At 48.8% G+C, this 17,475-nt stretch overlaps 1 protein-coding gene across 23 annotated transcripts in view; it reads right to left on the bottom strand.

Moving 5' to 3' along the window:
- DLGAP2 (DLG associated protein 2) overlaps window positions 1-17,475 on the bottom strand; it is a 1,020,080-nt gene that overhangs the window by 807,859 nt on the left and 194,746 nt on the right. For all 23 annotated transcript variants that reach the window (XM_024345426.3, XM_024345427.3, XM_063816097.1 and 20 more), the window contains one exon: window positions 10,889-10,943. In XM_024345426.3, coding sequence (XP_024201194.1) covers window positions 10,889-10,943 — 55 coding nt within the window. The remainder of the gene's footprint in view (window positions 1-10,888; window positions 10,944-17,475) is intronic.

Genomic DNA, 17,475 nt, shown 5'->3' with positions numbered 1-17,475 from the left:
TGTCTTTCACTAAGAATCACACTGTACCCAGTCTACACAATCAGAAAACAGTCAAGAACTAAACATGCATGGTTATAAAAGCCCATCTAAGCGACACAGGTTGTCAGACGACTGGTAAACCCTAATTCTACGAATGGCTTAAAAACAAATTACCAACACTCACCATTTTAAGGGGCCTTGACTGGCTGAAACCAAATAACAGAGGCATATTTTAAAACAGGAGGCTTAAATCTAAAATGTTTGGAATTTCCAGTAAGTGCAGGCACAAACACACGTTTCCATGCCCCAGGACCCTGCACACAGACCCACACGGACCAGAAAGAATGCCTTCGGAATTCAGACGAGGTTGAGATTCCAGAGCTGGGGAAGGCACAAAACTTAGGTAAATTCACTTAGATTTTACATCCGTAGCTCCCAAATTGCAGGGCTGAATATCTTCAGCTGCTCACATCATCCACAGCCCTAGACATGCAACCTACCAAATAATTTGTCTCTGCACTCTACAAATTAATCATTACATATCTCGGAAAGTCATGAGGCAGTCTCATTGTCATTCAACTTGTATTTATTCATTTTGATCAACTTTACCTCACAAAAGAATACTCTGGAGGCCGGGCGCGGTGGCTCACGCCTGTAATCCCAGCACTCTAGGAGGCCGAGGCAGGCGGATCCCGAGGTCAGGAGACTGAGACCATCCTGGCCAACACGGTGAAACCCAATCTCTACTAAAAATACAAAAATCAGCCAGGCGTGGTGGCGCACCCCTGTAATCCCAGCTACTCAGGAGGCTGAGGCAGGAGAATCATTTGAACCTGGGAGGTGGAGTTTGCAATGAGCTGAGATCGCACCACTGCACTCCAGCCTGGCAACAGAGTGAGACCCTGTCTCAGCAACAACAAAAGAATACTCTGGAGACGCTGTCCAGTAACAACAATAACAAAAGAGAATCAGTCTGGGTGCAGTAGCTCGCACCTGTAATTCCAGCACTTTGGGAGGCCAAGGCAAGAGCACAGCTTGAGCCCAGGAGTTCGAGAGCAGCCTGGGGATTATAGGGAGACTTCACCTCTATAAAAATTCAAAAATTAGCTGGGTGTGGTGGTGCACACCTGTAGTCTCAGCTACTTGAGGGGCTGAGGTGGAAAGATTGTTTGTGCCTGAGAAGTGGAGGTTCTAGTGAACTGTGGTTGCACCACTGCACTCCAGCCTGGGTGATGGAGTGAGACTGTCTCGAAAGAAAGGAAGAAAGGAAGGAAGGAAGAAAGGAAGGGAGGGAGGGATGGAGGGAGGGAGGGAACAATACTGATGTCCAAACCTTAGTGGGTAAAATAGGCAAAAGGGGTGACTCAAAAATCGCTTTACTATCCCCGGCCCTTCACTCCTGAAAATGTATGTGCTTCACTGGTGTTTTACTTTGAAGCAGGACAAGCTATGAAAAAGCAGTGGCTCCACAAGCTTCCTGCCTCTCACACCTTCTTCTCTTCCCAGGAAGGGGCAAACCCTAGAGAGGAGGCCCTTCCAGTCCTGAGGAAGGCTATGGCCCAGGCTGTCCCCACAAGAGGCTGAGACCTGGGTGTGCCCACCCGGGCATCAGTGCCAGGATCATCTTGGTCTCAACGCAGCTCTCTAGGAGCTCAACTCCAGACTTCCAGACCAAATTCCCAAACCAAGATGCACGATCCGGCTGCTTGATCAACATTTTCACTTCCACTGCCCAACAAATCAGCCATTTGCCTTGAAATCACAACAAGTGGGTGACTTGGGTGCCCCTCTGCATTGACACTGGAGAAGCCTGGATTGGGTTTCTTTTTTTTTTTAATTTATTTTCTTTAATTTTTTTTATTATACTTTAAGTTCTAGGGTACATGTGCACAACATGCAGGTTTGTTACATATGTATACATGTGCCATGTTGGTGTGCTGCACCCATTAACTCATCATTTACATTAGGTATTTCTCCTAATGCTATCCCTCAACAGGCCCCGGTGTGTGATGTTCCCCTTCCTGTATCCAACTGTTCTCATTGTTCAATTCCCACTTATCAGTGAGAGCATGTGGTGTTTGGTTTTTTGTCCTTGCGATAGTTTGCTGAGAATGATGGTTTCCAGCTTCATCCATGTCCCTAAAAAGGACAAGAACTCATCATTTTTTATGGCTGCATAGTATTCCATGGTGCATATGTGCCACATTTTCTTAATCCAATGGTTTCATGAGCAACATCAGCATTGGTGTCAACCTTGGGTTTTGTCATCAATTTCATGTATATATGTAGCTTGTCTTACACTGGAAAGAATTTAAGGTAACCTACAAATACGTGGGTGGGAAAACTGGGGTGGATAGGAAAAGAGAGTGCGGAGCGTCTACAGTGAGGAGGACTCATGGTTAACACAGATGGAAACCACGCCCTGGGACAGATGGACGGACGGGTGAACTGACGGACAGACAGAAAAAAGAGAGTGCGGAGAGTCTACAATGAGGAGGACTCATGGTTAACACACACAGAAACCACGCCCTGGGACAGATGGACGGACAGGTGAACTGACGGACGGGCAGAAAAAAGAGAGTGAGGAGAGTGTACAATGAGGAGGACTCATGGTTAACACACACGGAAACCACGCCCTGGGACAGATGGACGGACGGGTGAACTGATGGACGGACAGAGAGATGAATAGATGTGGAGATTTAACAAATGACCACACATTTGTTTCATTTTCCAAAAGCTAAGGCAAACGCATGACCAGCCATGTGATTCGGGAATTCCAGGGGAGTGGGTGGCGGCTGTGGCAGGTGCCACCGAGACTCTGACAACAGTCTCATTCAAGCGATGGGTTTCTTTTTTTTTTAGAGATGGAGTCTCGCTCTGTCGCCCAGGCTGGAGTGCAGTGGTGCGATCTCGGCTCACTGCAAGCTCCGCCTCCTGGGCTCACACCATTCTCCTGCCTCAGCCTCCCGAGTAGCTGGGACTACAGGTGCCCGCCACCACGCCCAGCTAATTTTTTGTATTTTTAGTAGAGACGGGGTTTCACCGTGTTAGCCAGGATGGTCCCGATCTCCTGACCTTGTGATCCACCCACCTCGGCCTCCCAAAGTGCTGGGATTACAGGCGTGAGCCACCGCGCCCAGCCCAGTGATGGGTTTCACAGATGTTCCCTCCTCCCAAGGGAGGGCAATGCCACAGCACCACAGCACCATCCACACAGATGCAGGGTGAGTTGCAGAAGACGTCTTCAAGACAGGGCTCTCTCTCAGTTTAGGAAGAGATTTCAGAGTCTCCCGATGAGAGGCTTTGCCCGAACCATCCTCGTCTAAGGACCTGGCGTAGACCCTCTCACAGGAACCTGTGGCAGTGTGCCCTGTGTCGATAGTTACACACAAAGTTACAGGATGGTGGAGAGTGGGGGTTGGAGAACCAGAAGATGTGACAGAAATCTACCCTCCTGACACCCCCAAGGATGAACCCTCAGACAAAGCCAAAAATCTCCCAAAAAGTAACTGTAGGTCTATTTCCAGCCCCACAGATCTGCACCACACAGAAAGGTCACAGGAATTTACACTGGTATATCATTAAAACAGGAGTATCACACACCAGGTTTAGTCATGAACCCTCTCAGCACAGAAGCATCCACAGAACATGCAACCTTGAGCTATAAAACTTCTTTATGTCTCCACATTAAACTGGCTGTAAACCACAAACCTAGATAAATACGTACATTAACCTGCTCTGGGGTTAATAGGGCCACCATGTATAACCGTGCAATCCTTGCTCTGCACAGAAGTGCCCAGCCCAGAACGGATGGGGGCTGACCCTGCTTCATTTAGAGGCTGCATTTTCCCCAGGGGGTCACATTTTTCCACTCAGCACAAAGAGAGCATCCATGCTAGAAGCAAGCCTCATGAAATGAAAGACCTCTGGTCCCAACACTATTGATCCACACCCCCTTGTTCTAGCAGGAATTAAATAGCATGACCAATTTTCTAATAAAGGCATTTCCAGAGTGTGAAATGAAGTCCTTTCAAGCATATGAGGAACGTGGCTTTTTTTCTCTTTAGCTGGTAGGGAGGGAGAGAGGATGCAAGAAAAGAGCGCCCCAGCCCATGGAAGGTGGCGCTGGGTCATTAGAGGCGGGTCACGGGGGAGGCTCCAGGGCGTCTGCCTTCGCTTCCTCCCTCCAGCTCAGCCCTGACTTTGCTTTTGCTGTTCTCACTGCGTGAATCACATCGTATGGAATTCTGTTCACACAACCTGAGTGCTTTTTGGAAAGAGAAAAGGTATTATAAATAATTTTAGTATCTGGGTAAAAAGAAATTTACTTGAAGTATTTGGTCTTTCAAAGAAATGAGACCTCATATTTAATCTTGTATGTGTAAATACCACTCCCTGACCTCCTGAAAACAGGTAACCAATCCACACGTGGAGATTTCCCACTTATTTTAGCAGCAAACCCGTCTGAGGTGCCTGCATGTCTCAGTCCTGGGGCTCCGGGGGCCGTGCCCACAGCCTCCCCATCTTTCGGCTCCCACGTCAGGGTTCCCGGTCCACACCGTGCTGTTCTGCATCATATGTGACCGGGAAGTCACATGTGGATAATTCAGGACTTATTCAGGGTCATATGGTATCACATACTGACTTAGTGCAAACCTGTATCTGAAGCACAGCTGTGGGACAATGAAATCACAGGTACCTCTGGATCTGTTTTCTCTTCTGCAAAATGCACACACATTTTCTATCTCACAGCAAAGTTACAGGACTAGTCAAGATGAATGTGAAAGCACCTTATAAACTGGAAAGCATTATAAAAAGCCATGTAACATCCACTATTCGTATAAGAATTCAAAGTAACAATGTCATTGCCTACATAGCTTTAGGAATCGTATGCCAGGGAGGTGTGGCACTGATGAAGTCAAGACTCATTTCAACATATACACTCACGCCAAACTCTCACTGCCACCAGCTATCGCGAACTGTTGTCCTTTGAGACAGGCCTGTAGGAGAGAATGCAAACTTGGCCACTGATTTTCCTTTATTTGTCCATCATGAAATTAAAAGCTCTTTAAAACCTTTAGCTCACAAGAAATCTAGGGGATTTACAATTACCAAACAGAACCTTTCCTAACATTGCAACAATGGTGTCCCTCTGCCGTTTTGAACTAAACCTCCAAACTGCTCCAGTGGCTACTCTGTTTCAACAGCTCTACGTGCAGAAACATTAATAAAGTATAATTAGGTCTGCCAACCTGTAGGCTTCTAAAATCCTACCTTGTAATACAAATATACTCAACATCCAAATATAAATCACAAAAAAATTTGCTCAACCTATGTAGATTTTTAAAAATGAAGCACTCTGTTACAAAGGTTACATTTCAATCCAATATTTCATTTTGCCAATGCACAAGTAAACAACTCGCCACCCTGCAGGAAGCACACAGCAACTGCAGCTACCGAGGGGAACGACCACAGGAAGGTTACACAGATAGGAAGGTGTGCACCATGGTGCGGGGATCCAGCTCCATAGAGAGGAAGGTGGGCACCACGGTGTGGGGGTCAGCTCCACAGAGAGGAAGGTGGGTACCGCGGTGTGGGGGTCAGCTCCACAGAGAGGAAGGTGGACACCATGGTGTGCGGGTCAGCTCTACAGAGAGGAAAGTGGGCACCATAGCGCAGGGGTCAGCTCCACAGAGAGGAAGGCGGGCACCATGGTGCGGGGGTCAGCTCCACAGAGAGGAAGGTGGGCACCACGGTGTGTGGGTCAGCTCTACAGAGAGGAAGGTGGGTACCACGGTGCGGGAGTCAGCTCCACAGAGAGGAAGGTGGACACTGTGGTGTGGGAAGTCAGCCCCACAGAGAGGAAGGCGGGCACCACGGTGCGGGAGTCAGCTCCACAGAGAGGAAAGTGGGCACCATAGCGCAGGGGTCAGCTCCACAGAGAGGAAGGCGGGCACCATGGTGCGGGGGTCAGCTCCACAGATAGGAAGGTGGACACTGTGGTGTGGGGGTCAGCTCCACAGAGAGGAAGGTGGGCACCACGGTGCGGGGAGTCAGCTCCACAGAGAGGAAAGTGGGCACCATGGTGTGGGTAGTCAGCTCCACAGACAGGAGGGTGGGCACCACGGGGCAGGAGCCGGCTCCAATAAGCTGGAGACAACTGGTGGCTGCCAAGAACTCACAACTCCATGTCCAGGAACTTCATGGCAGCAGCTTGAAACTGGACCACAGAAATTGGCAAACACTAGAACGAGGCCTCCCCTCCCACCCTCTCACTCAGCATCGGAAAGTCAGTTGATAAACACGGACCAGCACATTGCTGCAGGGACCTGATTTCAGAGTCAGGAGTTTCCATTACGTATTTGCAAATAAGCAACCGTCAGTTCCACAAACACAGGGAAGTCACGTGAAACCTTTCCACCCAACTTTTATACATAATCTGTTTCACAGTCATTTTACATTCATTGTCAATTAGAAACATAATGTATCTCAAAAACCAAACATAGTACTCCCGCATGCTTGATCTATTTGAGGTTTCATTATTCACTTGTTATTATCAAAGTTTGCATGGGTAATTACTGCTGCCATATTGCAAAATCAATTCATTCTTGAAACTTCTAATTATTCTTGGCAGTAGAATGGGCTGTCTCCTGAAAAACTCAGGATAAAGGCTGTGTGAGGCAGCTAAGCCCGAAGTCAGAACCCCGGCCAATTGTGCAGCCTAAAGAAAAGAATGTATTATGCTTACAACTGTGTAACTTAATTTTCCCAAATGTCATTGCAATTCTGAAGTGAAGGTCATTAATAATCAAGGGAAGGAAGCCAGATCTTCTAGGAACTGAACAGCTCCCAACGTATTCCCTGCTTAGATCTCACTGTCAGGGAAATGTGGATTCGATGGAAGGTGGCTTCTGATGTGTTCTCCAGCATCCTTCCAACATACATTATACACATATCCTTCCAACATTCTCCAGCATCCTTCCAACATTGTCCAGCATCCTTCCAACATACATTATACCCACATCCTTCCAAAATTCTCCAGCATCCTTCCGACATACATTATATACGCATCCTTCCAACATTCTCCAGCATCCTTCCAACATTCTCCAGCATCCTTCCAACATACATTATACACGCATCCTTCCAACATTCTCCAGCATCCTTCCAACATTCTCCAGCATCCTTCCAACATACATTATACCCACATGCTTCCAAAATTCTCCAGCATCCATCCTTTCAAAATACATTATACATGCACCCTTCCAACATTCTCCAGCATCCTTCCAACATACATTATACACACATCCTTCCAACATATGTTATACATGCATCCTTCCAACATGTTATACACACGTCTTTCCAACATATATTATACACACATCCTTCCAACATTCTCCAGCATCCTTCCAACATTCTCCAGCATCCTTCCAACATACATTATACAAGCATCCTTCCAACATTCTCCAGCATGTTTCCAACATACATTATGCATGCATCCTTCCAACATATGTTATACACATATCCTTCCAACGTACGTTATACATGCGTCCTTCCAACATATACACGCATCCTTCCAAGATTCTCCAGCATCCTTCCAACGTACATTACACACGCATCCTAAGAAACAGAATCCATAAAGGAAAACGCACCGCTTAGGCCATGTCATCTCTTCACCATGAAGCCAAAGTTCTCACCCCTCCAGTTGGGTCAAAAATACTAAAGCAAGTGTAAGAGGTCTCTGTTGCTAGGAGGAACACCTGGCTATAAAACTTCAGACGGGTTCACTTTGCCCCAGAAAACAGCGACTCGTCATGAAAGGATGTTTGTGAAGAAGTCACTCCTTAAATGACGATTCCAGCTCCACGCAGGAATGGGCAGGCGTCTGGGACTATGTTAACTGCACGATGCCTTGAGTTCCACCAGACCAAGTCCAGCAGCAAGTGGGCCCGCCTTCAGCCCAAACGTGGTGGCACGTCCAGGACACCGCGCCCAAGGCCTGCTCTGCTTGGCGATCCTTTTTATAGCCCGCTAACCAAAAAAAAGGTGCTAAGGACGGAACCCCCTGCAAGGACACCAATCCTAGTAAAAGATGGTGCTGAATTCAAGCCAGAGGCAGCTGCAAAAATCCAGACACCTGAGACGTCCACTCTTCCCTGAGTCACTCCAACTTCCTGTGTATCTCGGCTTCAACGTTCACTCCAGGTAGGTTGCAAACCAAAGGCCTGTGAAAGGCCAATCAGGCGTCACCAAAGCAAGAAAAGGGAAGAATGCTTAGAAATAAAGACAGGCATAAATGTGCTTTGGGTTTTTATTTAAAGGCTTAAAAACCACATATGCATTCATGTTTGTGCCTTCATGAAAAGGATGGTCTCCTTGGTCACATTCTCCTCCACCAACAAACACACTTTTCTGAGAAAAAGCAGCTGAACAAGACCGTATGGGAAAGTAACCAATGGAATTCCCTCTGACGCTTCACAGCATTGCCTAAAATCATCACAAATAATCAAAATTGCAAGAGAAAACGATAGGATATTTATCTTTCACAAGCAGCCATGTTTAATTCAGAAACATGACATGTATAAAGTTAATGGAGTATAAAGCATTTCTAAAATAAGTAAAAACCAAACGAGAAAAAAGTGATGATTCATCCCACAGTTAATCTTTCTAATTGTGGTCAAGCACCCGTAATGCAGAATCCGCCATGGTGATGCTGCCTAAGCGCCCAGTTTGGAGCATTCGCTACATTCTCACGGCCGGGCAGCCGTCCCCACCCTCCATCTGCAGAACTCGTTTCATCTTCCAAAACGGAAACTTGGTGCCCATTCCAAAATTAATCTCCTTAACGAGAAACTGCGAAAACTCTTCCACAAAACAATTAAGGTAGAAGAAAATTACAGTGGCCCTTACAAGGACCTTTATATGCCACTGTAATGCAAAAGCAATCACCAAGAACCTCCGCTGTGTTGAGGTCTGAAGACATTTCCAAAAAAGATCTCCTAAATCATGAAGCAGCTTTGGACATACTGGAGCAAACTATTTGCTAAAAGCTAGAATTCTCCCCATCTTTCCATTCTGCATGGACTTACACTTTTAAGAGTTATAACCTCAACCAACACCTCTCTCTTCTCTGGAGCCACTCTTTCCCTTATCCACACCGAATATTAAAGCCTATGGTCTTCCACAGCTGACATGACAGTGAAACATTCTATAATGTAAAAATAATTTTGAGGAAATTGCCCAGCCAATGTCCTCTGCATTGAGGCCCCAGTGGAAGGCAGCTCTCTTGGTTCTACAGATTGATTACTTGGGGTCTCATGAAAAGTAAATAAAACAACTTCAGTTGGCAATGTTTTCCAAATTAACTTAAAACGATTTACAGAACAAATTGTCAAAAAAAAAAAAAAAAAAAGACGAGGAAAATTCATTTCCATACTTAAGACCCACTGAGATGTCCGCAGTACAGTAGTTAGCTTTTAACTCAGTTTATCGTTATTCCTGATGTTTCTTAGGGTAATGATTCACCTGAATCAGGAAAATTAATTTCTTTTAAAAAATTGTGTGATGCTGACTTTGATGGACACAGTTGCAAAAATCTTTGTTTTTGCACATGTGACTTTTTCATATATTTTTACTCATAACCAAGACTTCCAGAAAATAAAAAGTGGCTCAAAAATATCTGACACACTCAACAAGCTTCCCTGTAAGCAGATATGCTCAAACTCGTAGCTGAGACACGCTTGACTGGGTAAAAGAAAACAAAACAGGGACACTTCCACATTCTCAAGAAGAGTTCTATCAGTAATGTCATCCATCCATGCTTGTAATTAGTAAAGATTGTATTTTTCTCAATACACCCGGTGTTTTACTCTGGAACGTATAATACAGACAATGTTGGCTACTGAGATACCATCATTCTTAGTGGTGAGTCAACAGTAAATCCCAACAAATTAAATTCTTCTAATTACCATAAAAGAGTCTTTGTAATTACCTTGTTATAGCTAGAAAACAAGTAAGAAAATGTCAGCAAACCTCTGTTTCATACCCAACTAAAATATCCTGGGACACAAATACATACTTGACAACACACGATTGATTTTAGAAATGAATCAGCTTGCAGAGCCCCTCACACGAAAGAGGCATCTTCTCCATACTTTCCTCAGGACTTGCAATTTCTTTGATAAAAATAAATCAAAACTCTTGCAGGAGGAAAACAAAAATGCAGATCCATATCCACAGGATAACAAGCCCTGACTGATTCTTTTTTCCCCTTAATTGTATGATAACAAAGTTTTTTTTAGACCTTCTTTTTCTCTGTCATGTTTCCTTAAAAGTCAGGCAACACACTTCCTCACAACCACCAGCCACACACGCCTATCCTGCCATGAGAAATTACACAGAGATGCATCTCCCACTTCAAAACATTCATGCCCGTGTTTTATTCACAGAGACCTTGGGGGTTTTAAGAACATAACATCTAGCCGATTCCCACCCTGATCACAAAGAAAGGCCTTGACTGCAAACAGATTCCAAATACATTTCTCTCTAGCCAATAAGAATGGTGATTTTCTTTAATAAATAAGTATAATTAGCAAAATAAACAACTTTGAAACCAACAAACTCAAGTTTATAAGACAACCAGTTTCCCTTAAAAACCCAGGACAACAATCATCTATTAATAAATCTATTTCCTCTGTCAAATAAAAACAGATCTCTGGGCTCAGCTCATAACTCACCACAGAACTAAATATCCTATTTTCAGGTCTTACAGTTAGTTAATACGCAATCTTGCACTAAAAACAACCCACAAAATAAAAATGCACAAAATATCTAAATTAGGTAATCACATTTCTCAGTTTTGCCACTGATACGAAACATATCATCTCAAATCAGAAGAATGAAATGTATTTACCTGTATTCCTGTCTGGTAAGATACAGCAATGCTTCTGCAGAATGCCAGGCAAAACCTGTTTTAAAACAAATAAATAAAATACATTTGTTATCATTCGCGTGGAGGAAGGCATCTCATTAACTGTTGCGAGTGTTTCTTCTAATAAGGTCGTTCGATGTTGCACAAAGTCAGCGTGCCCAGAATGGCCTAACAAATTAAACGGTACAGAAAAATCTTGATGACACACGTTTTTCATTGAAAAGGTTAATCAGGTGAGTGTGATTATCATCTATGCCGTTTCTGGAATGGGAATGCAGCCGGGTTTAATGGATGCCCCTAATGGGCCATCAGGGTCTTGAAAGCTGTACTCCAGGGGCTCCCACAATAAGGTAAATGGACCCACCAATTTTTGTGATGGCTTTTAAAATATTAGGCGCAATTAGAGCCTGGAAATGGAGGGCTGTTGGAACATTGTGCTGGGTCTTCCAGAGTCTGAGCTTCCATCAAGGGTGAATCACAAAGAAAAATGTGAAAGTAAGGGCTGTATTTATATTCATACTTCAGTAGTAAAATGGGAAGAAAATATCTTATTTGGTAAGTGAAGGAGAGGTGAAAATAACGGAGAATGGCTTTCCCATGATTCAGCAACATAAAACAAATTGCAAAGCACACACTCCAGTAACGTGCAGCTGAAGAGATGTCTGTGGGAAATGTGTGATTATCTTTCTAAACTCAATTAGAGGAAAAGCTGAACTTTCATCCTAAATACTCCACACGACGAACTTGCAGCCATTTCTCAGCCATCCATGAAGACAGCATCTACAAGTCTCTGCTTATTACCTGTTCTAGGGCAATTTACTCAGGAGAGAGGGTGAATAGAGGCTGTTGCAAAGAAACACCAGTCATACGTTTGCCCTCGATCGACTTTCAGTCTGGCTGAGTATAGAGCAGGCTCTCATAAATGCAATGGATGAAACCACAAGAGATGATCTGGAATAACCACTCCTTTCTCCTCCATCCCCCCACCCCCCGCCAATTCTTCTATATTGAAAAAAGAACAATTCTCTCCCAAATATAATCAACTGCAAACAAGACAGTATTACCAATTTTCAACTCTGTGCAAATCAACAGGGACAGAAAATAAAACAATAATGAGTTTTAGTACCTAGCAAATGCTGTGCAAAATGTGGAATTAAAAGTTCAATCACATGCTTCTCATGTGCACAGAGCTGACTGTGTGGCTGAGGCAGAGAACAAACCGCGGTGAGACAGTCGGGGCAGGGAGGCGCTAAGCCTTGTGATAACCATGGGGTCAGGTGCTGGCCCCATGCCACGTGGAAGCTGTCGGTATTTTTCATCAGTGCAGTCTGAGCCTGTAGGGTCGTATCTGACACTGTTTCCCTGATGAGCTCCTAGCCCCCATGCCCAACAGTGCAAGAACACACACACACACTCAAGTCCCAGGGTTTGACGCCTTCGAGGGCTCCTCGCAGATCTGCCCTCTGTCTCATTCCACAGCCACGCCCATTCACTCACCTTTTCCAGCACTTTCCAAAGGGCCTCAGGGATCAAGGCCAGGCCTCAGAACCCGCCCCCTCAGGAGGGATTCAATGATCCACCAGGTCTGAAAAGGCTACTGCCTCCACACCCCACGTGGAGATCAGAGACACACGTTTCCACAGGGAGGCTCCGCCACATCCTTCCCTAAACTAAGTTGCCCACAGAATACTTTTCTGTGCCAACTTCCCATTAACAGCCAGAGTGGAAACGCTGACCTAGTCAGCTGCAGACACCACCTAAGGGATCTCTTCCCTCACGGTCTCCTCCCGGCTGAAATCACGAGCTGCTCTGCTGGGTGGTGCTCCTAAGGAGGGGCTGCCCATAGGTGAGCCCCACGCACGTCCACAGTGGAACTTGGGGCCCTGCCCCGGCATCCCCAGCACCGACCGTTAGCTCCAGACTAACGCAAGTGCAGGCAACCCCCTTCCACAGACATGTCTTGAAGAAGCGGGAATAAAGTCTCAATCAATCAAATCAGAGCATGGGGACTCTATCACCATCGCTGCCCTTTCATGGTCTCAGCCACGTCTCTATCACGTGCAGTGGCGACAGTATTGGAAAGGGCCGCGAGAGGTCACAAGACATGCATGTGAGGTCAGTAGGACACGTGCTTGGGGGCGGGAGGGTGGGGCTGGGACCCCAAGCTATGGTCTGCCACAGCAGGACCAGCCCGGGATGTCACCGCCATGGGAGCTGGCGCCCCCCTCAAATGCCGCAGCTCCCGTGACCACCCCTCGAAACCCTGGATTCTGACGATACACAGAACCAGAGCACTGGAGGTGCTCATGGGAGGCCCACATCCTGCCTCTGGGACTCCTTTAGGGTCAGGGACAGGCAGGGCCCTCACTCCACAGAACTGCAAACCTCAGACCTCATCCCTGGACTCAGGCGATCAGACCTCACGCATGACACAATTGCATCTGCCAGGGCCTGTTTTATGCCATCTCTGTTCGATTTGAAAAAGGGCTGTGGGGGAGGAAATCGCTTGAGAGTCACCAGTTCAGACGCATGGTATGACGAATGATCCCACAAGCCAGTCAGGGGGTTCCCGGGGCAGCTGTGCACTGTCAATTCTCATGGAGCCAAGTACGCCTGACCCCTGGGGTCCTTCCAGCCTCTCACTCTCCCCAGGAGACAGCCCCTAGCAGCACCGACCAGCAGAGCCACTCACTGCACCCTGGGATCTCGTCGGATGGTCCCACAAACACAGTGCCCACCCTGCGGCTCCCACAGAGCTTTCCTTGAACCCGCCAGGTAGCTCTTTATACTTGAGGATCCAAGACAAATCATCAACCTTCCAGGGTAGAATCCACGTGTGACTTTCCTAAAGGCAGACAATCTGTGTTTGAAAAAGGCGCTCACCCCTAACATTGACAGCATTCTTCCCGCCACAGTCACAGGCAGGATAGTGCATTAAATCCAGACCAGCCACGGCCTCTGGAAGGCTGAGCACACGTCGCTTGCCGCACCGGCTCTGGCTGGAGCAGGAAGGCAGGACCATAATAGGTTTATTTCTTCCTCTCTGAAGGATTTACAGAAGGCCGCAGAGGAGAATGAAATTATCCTTATTGCCCAAAGGCACTTTTAAAAGTTCAATTCCACACAACCTGCCTGTTCTACGGCAGCGTTGAGCAGCTGAGAAAGATCGGGGGCGTGAGTTCTGCCTGCCACGGGTGCCGGGGCCACAAAATATACTCAGCTGTCACCCCAACGTGTCTGTCCACACCCACCCAGCTGCGAGCACTGACACGTGTTCCCGAAATACTGATTTCTAACCCCTCCGTGGCATTAGCCTGAGCAGGGCCCTCCTCATCTGAGGAAAGCAGAATCACAGAACGTGGAGAAGAAGCACCCCCGGGTCAGTGACCGCACGTCCACTGGGGCCGTCACATGCAGCCATGTAATTTTTTTGAGACAGTCTTGTTCTATCACCCAGGCTGGAGTGCAGTGGTGCGATCCCAGCTCACTGCAACCTCCACCTCCTGGGTTCAAGTGATTCTTCTGCCTCAGCCTCCCTAGTCACTGGGATTACAGGCACCTGCCACCATGCCTGGCTAATTTTTATATTTTTAGTAGAGATGGGGTTTTGCCACATTGGCCAAGCTGGTCTCAAACTCCTGACCTCAAGCAATCCACCCACCTCGGCCTCCCAAAGTGCTGGGATTACAGGCATGAGCCATCACGCCTGGCCAGCAATGTAATTTTAATTAATGAAAATCAGTTAAAACCTGAAATCTGGGTGCCCGATCACACTGTCCACACACCACATGCTCACAGGCTACGTGTGGCCAGTGGCCTCCTCATATGCAGTGGATGTCAGACACGTGACTGATTTTCAGATGAAGAAACTCGGCCCCAGCTAGGGTTCCCGACACCCCACCAGCGTCCCCTCTGTCCACTCAGGGCCTGGACCGCGTGTGTCCCCTGCGTCCAGAGGCCCAGGCCCGGCCACGCCTCTTCCTCACCCTCCCTGATGCCTCCGGTGCAGCTCCGCCCTCCAGGGGAACAGAGGGTCCCTGACGAATGTGAGTCTGAGCTGGGGAAGTGTTCCTGTGGAACAAGGCAGTCTGCTGCGGCTGCATAACGAGCACCGTAAGTCAGGTGACTTAACAGAAATGTGCCGACTTGGTTTCCCCCAAGACTGTATTTCCAAATAAGGTCATGTCTGGAGGCGCTGGGCTCCATCACACACTTTTTGGGAGACACGATTCAGCCATAACATCACCGGGGTGCGGGCGGGAGAGCTTGGCGTCCTCCCTGGCCGTGCCATTCACCAAGTCACTAAGCTCTTGGTCTCAGCGGCCCCATGAACAGAGTGGAGGAATAACACTCATACCAAGCAGGGGTCCAGCAGTAGAAACAAGCTGCCTCGCGATGACGTCCTATGGGAAGTAATCTGACACTGGCAGCTGCTGTATTCTGAGATGGTGACCGTCGTTACTAGCGCTACACAAGCCATAGCCACAAAAATACACAGGCTTGTTGTGGCTGATTTTATGGACACGGCCTTGCACCTGTATTGAGCTGACATCACAGCCTTCAAAGGTGATGCCCGGGGGGCTCTGCAGTTATTTCTACCGCCCCTCCCTGCTCTCGAACTGATGTTTGAACCAGTGGGCAGGACGCCTACAACTCGCTTATCCTACAGCCAAACCCAGCTATTCCCCAACCTGCAGAGTAGCTTCATAAAACATCCTTGTTTGTAATCTTTGGCCCCAACCAACCTGTGACTGCCTCCAGAAATCAAAGGATAAAAACGTCCTGACATTAACGAGATTAAAGAGCATGGAGGCGACAAGATAACTCATAGGGACTCTGACGGCCGCGTGGGGATCCCTTGCCTGCTGCGCCACAACACTGGTCTCACACCGCCCCCCCGCCCCCGTCCACCCGCACTCTTTCCACCCCCCACCCCTGCCCACCCACACACTTTCCGCCCCACCCGCCCACGTTCCACCGCCCCCGCCCACCCGCACACGTTCCACCCACCCACCCCTGCCCACCCACACACTTTCCGCCGCCCCCCACCCCACCCACCCGAACACTTTCCACGCCCCCCGGCCCCGCCCACCCGCACACTTTCAAGCCCTCCCCCTTGAAAGGTGGGCCCCGCCCACCTGCACTTTCCACCTCCCCAGCCCCGCCCACCCGCACTTTCCACCTCCCCCCGGCCCCGACCACCCGTACACTTTCCACCTCCTCTGACCCCGCCCACCCGCACACTTTCCACCTCCCCCCGGCCCCGCCCACCCGCATACTTTCCACCTCCCCGGCCCCGCCCACCCGCACACTTTCCATCTCCCCCCCGGCCCCGCCCACCCGCACACTTTCCACCTCCCCCGGCCCCGCCCACCCGCACACTTTCCATCTCCCCCCGGCCCCGCCCACCCGCACACTTTCCACCTCCCCCGGCCCCGCCCACCCGAACACTTTCCACCCCCCACCCCTGGCATCCATCTCCTCGTGCCACCAGCCCTCTTCTTCCTTCCCAGCCCCGCTGTTTTCTTGTGATTCTCAGCTCCCCAAGGCCGCGGGGGCTGTATCTCAGTCACCCTCACACAGGGCACCCAGCGCCTCTGTGACTCACGCTAGGCTACCTGGGCTCAAACCTTGCACACGCCTGGACCCTCCACTCTCCACCAGCACGAACTGCACACCGTGACTCCTTCCATGAACCCTCCGGCTGCCCTTGGAGTGCCCCCCCCAGCCCCCGCGCCCGCCAATGCAAGACCGCGTGTCCCCCTCACAAATTAAAACACAGTCCCAGAACAGACGTCCGCTCTGTGCCAGATACCATGGGGGCTCAGCGAGGACTCCTATCCAGTAGGAATGATCAGAGCCCGAGAGGAATAAATGAACGTGGCTGGGCGCCCGAGGAGGGGAGCGGCCGGGCTTGGGTCTGTGCCTGGGCACTGTCCCCGGTCTGCTGGCCCCAGCCTCAGTCCAGCCTGTGTCTTGCTTCTGGCGCAACATTCCTGAGCAATCCCTCTGTGGTGGACCCACCAGGGTTCCTCGGTTCTGATGACCATGGCTTGGAACCCCTCTGGGTTCCCCTGACCACAGAACCTCACAGGTGGGGTCCAGTGGGGGGTTGCACGGCTCCCACGCTGCCCTCCAGCCAGTTTCCTCCCTGCCCATCCCGGAGGATCCAAACTGAGCCACAGATGTCCAGCGAAGCCCTGGAAATCTCATGCCCAGCCTGCAAACGGGAGCAACAATGTTACAGGGCAAGTATTAAATGGCTCGCAACGTACGAGATGCTTGTTGATGAGCCTGGGAGGGTTCAAGCTCAAGCGCCAGGAGAACGACGCTGCCACAGCAATGGGGACGCCCCGTGCTGCCATCGAGGCTGTTCTTGCTGGATCTCCCTCTCCACTGATCAAACAATTTCAACTTCCGGTCCAAACCCTCCCTGCACAACTTTACTCCACATGCTTACATACTGCTCTCCTCTGAACCCCTACCCGGCATTTCTCAAGCCCTCAGAATACACATCTCACCGTGATCATTTAACGTCTCGCTCCTCTCTGGATGTTCCGCCTGCGCCC

This window comes from Pan troglodytes, chromosome 7 (genome assembly GCF_028858775.2).
Source record: "Pan troglodytes isolate AG18354 chromosome 7, NHGRI_mPanTro3-v2.0_pri, whole genome shotgun sequence".
NCBI classification, from domain to species: domain Eukaryota; kingdom Metazoa; phylum Chordata; class Mammalia; order Primates; family Hominidae; genus Pan; species Pan troglodytes.
The sequence above is the reverse complement of the archived record's forward strand: the minus strand, read 5'-3'. Positions and strand labels throughout refer to the sequence as shown.